At 34.2% G+C, this 6,789-nt stretch overlaps 1 protein-coding gene across 1 annotated transcript; it reads right to left on the reverse strand.

Annotated features, from left to right (window-relative positions):
* Window positions 1-3,998, reverse strand: LOC140143673 (protein Wnt-8b-like). Its single transcript, XM_072165492.1, has 6 exons — window positions 3,820-3,998; window positions 3,474-3,510; window positions 2,785-2,914; window positions 2,394-2,519; window positions 1,988-2,130; window positions 1-1,630 (listed from the first exon to the last, which is right to left on the reverse strand). The coding sequence occupies exons 1-6, from the start codon at window positions 3,894-3,896 to the stop codon at window positions 1,097-1,099; spliced, it is 1,047 nt and encodes a 348-aa protein (XP_072021593.1). The 5' UTR covers window positions 3,897-3,998; the 3' UTR covers window positions 1-1,096.
* Window positions 3,999-6,789: the final 2,791 nt, after the last annotated feature.

Consider the following 6,789-nt stretch of genomic DNA (forward strand, 5'->3'; position numbering starts at 1 on the left):
TCGTAAAGCACATGTCATACAAAAATAGCAACAAAACATATGGTCAAAGTCAAGGTAAATCAAGTATCTAAAATAAGTTTTTGTTATAATATATATATTTACATACTATTTACAAAAGTTATAAGTCTGCACGTTTACAACACTACGACGATCTCGTGCAGTCCATGTCAGTCCAGTCCTAAAATAGTTGTTATATTTAAAATATTTACATATTATTTACAAAATCTTAGTTACAACGTCAGCTCGCTTACACATTTATAAATCCATAGAGCTCGTTTATTCTAGAAGTTAAAACATTACACTTAATACTGTTCATCATATATAGAAACCAGTGCCGATGTATTTTGGGAATATTCCAAAATCTCACGATAATTGTTAAAATTGTACTTTCTCGATATAATTATTATGTTGTTCAAAACAATGACTCTATAGTTTAAATTTACTGGCACATAATACTGTCTTAATCTCAGCATATACTCAGCAAGAATTTTGGAGCTATTACACAAACGCGTTTTGGTTTGGTCAAAACGTTTTAATAACATTTAAATATCAGGTTATATAAAGGGCGTTGTTATACAAATCTCCTTATAATTTATTATGTGGTTCAAAACAATGTATACTTTATGTAAGCGTATTATACTCTTTTTGAAATGGTTTAGTTCAATAACATTTAAATGACGGGTCATTTTAAGGTCATGAAAACATTTTAAAATGTTTCATACAAAAAATATTTGGTCAACATTTAATAACAGTGTTAGAATGATTTTCATTAAGTTTACAAAAAATGTTTTCTGAATGTTGTTAAAAATAACAAGGGTTTGAACCTTTATATAACCTGAAATTTAAATGATTTCTGTATTTCTGAAATATTGTGTGTTTGATGGCTAACTGCACATTACAACATATCGCAGTCGTCATATTTGAGGGACATACCCTGTTTATTATTATTCATTATAACACTTTTCAGTTCATCAAAGTTCGAGTATTAAAAAATATATCAAAGTTCACATAGCAGCAGTACAATGGCATCTTGCAAGAAATGTTCGTTTTTGTCAGTCAAAGACATATCAAGTTCCGTAAAATGTCCAGTCCAAGTTCATAAGATCTCGCAGGCATAAACGGTCCTCTCCGATTTACACGTATCACACCTCACGTTGCAGCACCATTGGAATTGACAATTACATCTAGACTCCACCACAATCTTTGTCCTCGTTACTCTAAGTCCGCATTTAGTGCATAGTCTCTTGCAACTGTGATGCTCCCACGAGGCCAGTTCATCAACCGAAGCATCATCTTTAGGACTTCGCAAACACTCACGGCCTTCCGTACCACGTGTACCGATGGTAGAATTTGCGTCACAGTAATCAGGGGACTTCTCCAAGTAGACCAAATTCGTCTTTTTCAAAAGAGTTGAATCCTCGCTGTTTTCTCCTTCTACAGTTCTCGAAGCAACCTTTCCATTGATGAGTTGACCACGAACATAATTTACACGGACGGCATCCAGATATTTCTTCTTGAGTATAGATCCGATGACGCGGAAGTCAGCGAGTTGGTCCCAGCACGTTTGGACGGAGCAGCTACCTGACACACCATGACACTTGCATCGTCGTTGCATATTCTTACGAACAACCTGTCAGGAAAAAATAATTTAAAAAAACCGTTAAACATTGACATTTAATTAACATTAAAGCGCGGATCAGGATTTGGGTACATAACATCCTCACTCGTCTACCGAAGATAGCAACATCAATATTACATCACACTTTGCTTGTTGCGGTCCGCCGACATACATACAATTGTACATACATTTAAAAGTTGACCAAATATTGTATACAATATATAAGCTACTTATAGTTGACAATTTTTGTCACATCGTAATGTTTTATTACAAACAAAGATATTAGTGTTTTGTCTTTACTGGTCAAATAAAATGGCAACACGTAGATACTAAATAAACACTAGTTCCAAAACATGTTAGTCGTCTTACCTTTCTTCCAACTTCGTTGTTATGGAGATTGGCGACAGCTCTAGCATCATCACCAGTTTCTAATTCGTCTATGAAATTCTTGGAAAGTCTCTCACCGAAATTGACATTATCACTACAACCACCCCACTGCCAGTCGTCACCACCTGAGTGAGGGAAAAACAAACAAAATAGAATTTAAAATAACGTTTAATGGACAAAAAGGCACTTTTGAACGAATCCATGCCTCTGAAGAATGAAGGCCTAATGGCTTTTACTAAACAGATCTGTAAAAGCCATGTAGTACAAGTCCAAAATATTATGCATTTGTAATCTGTTTCAAGAACCATCATCCAAAATAACTTTAATTAAAGTAAAGAGTCACATTTTACCAGTCGTTATGGCATATTGATATCAATAATTTTCTTACCCATTTGTCCGACTTTGCTGTTGTCACATCCGCATTTGGTGAAGTCGCCCAGACTACAATTCTTGGTCAATGTAAACATAATTCCGGCAGTGTTGATGGCATGAATGAAAGACATCTCACGAGTCGCTGTATAGATGGGAAAAACAAAACAACAAATCATTAACATAATTAAGTGGAATAAACTTAACATTTGCCGTTCAGCAAAAGAGATCATATACTCTTTGGTTAACTTCAAATATTCAAGTATCTGAGTGAAAAGCATCCTTGATAAAATGTTCCATCGTGGACGAAATGCTGCTTCATATTTACTCGTAACTAACTGAACTCAAAACGGTAAGTGTTGGGTCTTTATGTATTTATCACTCTTAAATTGCAGGTAAAATCAACTTACGATTCAATTCGGTGAATAACGACAGCGAGTTATCGGGACAATTCCATCGATCCCACTTGAATTGATGTCTACACTCCGACATGGCGTGGTTCGCTCCAGCTGCTATGCTGTCAGAATAAGACAAATAGGTCTGTGGAAGAGATGACAAGTGATATGATTAGAGTTCAATGTTATTATCATCAGGTTAATACTGAAATTTGGCCTAATTTGTAAGGGTATGAAACATACAAAACTCGCATAAACGTCAAAAAAGAAATACGCGAAAATTGTATCAAATTAAATAGACATTATTGCATTATTTCCGATTTTGGCGAATAGAGACAAACGTCAAAAAAACAAGCACAATTTCAAAATTAAACTTATTTCGTTCCACACAAAGTATTAAAAAGGGGTCAGAAATAAATAATAATCCTAACAAGGCAAGTATGTGAATATCAGTTCTTTCTGTTCATTTCTGGTTACTTATGTTTCGCAATGGTTTCCTGATCTAAACAAAATCCATTAATACTACTAAGCTACTCTCCACTTGTAATAAACGCGTCAAATTAGTTTCTTTAGTAAATCATAAAAACAAGTTAAGTCACATTCTAATGAGAAAACAGTAGATCTACTCAGGAAAAAAATAACATTCAACTTGTAACATATATTTCAAATTCAAATTATGTCAGATGGTAAACGACAATTCTTACCTTTGAACCAGCTAGCAGTAGATTAGTTGCTTGTGACCTGTCAAATAACCAAAAAAGAAAACAATCTTAATAAAACTCATCAGGTTTAGTAATTAACATAGTAAGTTTTCTTCAAACTATAGGTAGGCCTATTATTCCAAATTTACTTATCTAATCCATTCATTTATTTTCGTGTGCTCAACAAAGTGTAATAGAAGAAATAATTACATGTTTTTAGATGCACGTGAGATGCATTCCTAACTTAGCAATACTGCAAAACTACTATATAGATATATAATAAAGATTTACTAAATTACATTTTTTTAACTCCAACAAATGTATGACATTTTTTTTGCAAAATACTTACCAGCCATTAATGAAGCAATGTACCTGCATCGCAGATAGCAAACAACAATACAAAACTGCAGCAACTTGACGAAACATGATGAAGAATATTCCGTAGAGTTATAAAGTAATTCAAGCAATTTCCAATATCAGAGTATTATTCCAACAAATATTAATAGACTAAGCGAGATGAGATGTTGTTCTGACGGTAGTTAAAGCAATTGTGACGTTGAAACGAACTTGCAGTTGAATTCCATAGGAGGATCGACCCATATATGTATTGAAATAACTTCCTTTGCGTGTGCCAAAAAGACAATCGACATCAAACGTCGGCTGCCGCGTCCAAAGTTCGCCGCGCCATTTCCTCTCTAGTTCGGACGGAAAAGAAAGGATCGATCGAAACAGACCGCGCCTGCGTATTTCCTTGTGTAAAGTACAAGTAGTACATTGAATATTTCATCTAATCGAATTTGTGGAAAATATGAAATAACTAACGCGGGTGTGCTATATAATTGAGAGCTTAAAACCGAACTTTATATGAAGACAAATTTATGTTTTAAGTTTAAATATTTAATTCGTTCTGGAAAATGAATACAATCGCTGTTATTTTTTTTGATTGATTGTATTCATTTTCCAGGACGAATTAAATGTTAAAACTTAATAATTATTACTTTCTGCAAAAACAGCAGATCAACACTTAATAAACACTTGTTTATAAATTAATTAACACCCTATACTTTCACTGTACAAAATATATAAGTGTTTATTCAGTGTTCAAGTGTATATTAAGTGTTGCTCTGCTGTTTTGCAATGGCAGGCCTACTTATAAATAGGCCCCCTATCATGTTTTACAAGGCTATGCATGTTATTTCTGTATGCATTCATTTTGTGAATTGAATTGACGGCAAGGTGATTTTTCCAGTTCCTAGTTCGCTTCTTAATTCAATTGTTCCATTCCAATCATATTATATAAGCGTTTGATCCCGACCGTTTGATTCGTTATGAAAAATAAAAACAATTGAACATGTGATATATTCTTGCTATCATTATTATAAACGTTATATGTGTGTGGGGTGGGGGGTGTTATTACCAATCATCCTTTTCCGGGTATGAATGTGATTTCTATATTTTATATAATGTTAATAAAATTGAACTAAATTGAATTGACAGCAAAGTGCTTTTTCCAGTTCCTGGCTGGACGCTAACATTATTGACATCTTAGAGTTCAAACATCCCGCCTTCAACTTTCGGTATATTATGCGGATTAGGACACCGCATAAGATGTGGTATTTCAATCCGTGATTGACAGGCAAATTGAAGGGCAGAATGGATAACCAGACCACCTTTCTTTCGAAACCACCTTTAAAAGTGTCTCGTTTAATTTCTTATTCGCGCAGACAAATTAAAGCAATAATACGGTATGTGACTTGAATAAAGAGTAGATTCCTATCTTAGTTTTTATTAATCACATTGTTCCCTTAATTTCTATGTAAAGGAGACGATCCTGTATAAACAGTGATCGGAGTGCCCATCCCTCTTTCATTGGCGATTGGGCCAGACTCCTCCATGTAATGTTGCTATAGGGGGATCGCTACACCTCCTCTACAGCGAGTCTGTTACCTTCCCAGCAATAAGAATGCCGGTACCCATTTAAACACCCGGGTGGAGAGGAGTAATCGAGATAAAGTGCCTTACTCAAGGGCACAACACGATGACGTCGCCGGGGCTCGAACCCGCAACCTTCCGATTATGAGTCAGTGCCCGTTCCGCTAGGCCACCGTGCTCACCGTGCAAAACAAAAAAAGAAAGAAAGTTTCCCTGTCAATTCTGACCTTCAATATATAACATTTATCTCAATTTTAAAAGAAAAAAATCCAAAGAAACAAAGATAAATCTAATAATTAAAGAAAGATTGTATATATTTTTGAGAAAGATCTGAATCATCTAAAAAATGGATGCTTTTACAGTATTGATTCCTTCGAGTTCAAACATCCCGCCTTCAACTTTCGGTATAATAGGATTTAGGACACCGCGTAAGATGTGCCGTGGTATTTAAATCCCTTGTGATAATTAGTCCGTGATTGACAAGCAAGTTGCAGAAATTTTGAAAAACCAAGGCCAAGTATCTGTCATTCATTTACAAATCGTACTTGTTATTGGCTTTTATATAAATAAATATACATACATAAATATGCAACAGTATGTTTGGTAGGCATAGTTGGGCTTGTTTGTCGCAATAACAATGACTTGTTTATATGAAGATAAAGTCATCGCCTCAATAATCATGATAATATTAATAATTGTTGATTATTTTTGTGCAATTTGACTTTTTTGTATGTGAGGAATCTAAAGAAGCATTTTTTTTTTCAAGAAAAATAATATACCTGTTAGGCTAAAAATACCAAATTTGTTTCCTATTATAGGTAACCTGCAAATGTTAATGCAAAATGCGTTATTTCATTAAAAAAAAATAGAATCATGGTGTATGGTAACATATGCCTGAAATTGCTGATATTCATTGTGAAATCAGTGCAGATTAGATTAGATATGAAAATTGATAGTCATTGAGTAAATTGAGGATTCATTCATATTGTTTGTAAACCAAATATATGAGAAATACGCTTTTACAACAATTGTTATATTGTTTTGGAAGGACGATAATTAATGCACACGATGATTTTTTTTCTTGATATCCTATATTGATCTTTACGTTTGTTATTTTGTTCCCATTTTAAGATTTGGGCGGCAAAAAGGAAGGGACAGTAGAAGAAGGGTGGCAAAAATATTATCAAACAAAGAAAGGGCAGAAAAATGTTTAAAAATACTTAAATGCGGTGAAACAGGTTTGAGGTTGCTAGCGCTATACTCGACATATGGAGTGTCATTTAAAAGTGCCACCCCTCAAATTTTAATATCGGGGGATTTACCCCCTCCCCCATATCCCGAAATCTACTCATATGAAAATAATGATGTGAAAAGAAAGCGGGCTGTA

The sequence above is a fragment of the Amphiura filiformis genome, unplaced genomic scaffold (assembly GCF_039555335.1).
Source record: "Amphiura filiformis unplaced genomic scaffold, Afil_fr2py scaffold_25, whole genome shotgun sequence".
Classification (NCBI taxonomy): domain Eukaryota; kingdom Metazoa; phylum Echinodermata; class Ophiuroidea; order Amphilepidida; family Amphiuridae; genus Amphiura; species Amphiura filiformis.

What these genes read in the sequence shown, in the direction of transcription:
- LOC140143673 (XM_072165492.1), bottom strand. Translation starts at nt 3,896, where the DNA reads ATGTTTCGTCAAGTTGCTGCAGTTTTGTATTGTTGTTTGCTATCTGCG. An exon ending in TACTGCTAGCTGGTTCAAAG is followed by an intron (nt 2,915 to 3,473) that starts GTAAGAATTGTC and finishes TCTCTTCCACAG; the next exon opens with ACCTATTTGTCTTATTCTGA. An exon ending in CAGCAAAGTCGGACAAATGG is followed by an intron (nt 2,131 to 2,393) that starts GTAAGAAAATTA and finishes TCCCTCACTCAG; the next exon opens with GTGGTGACGACTGGCAGTGG.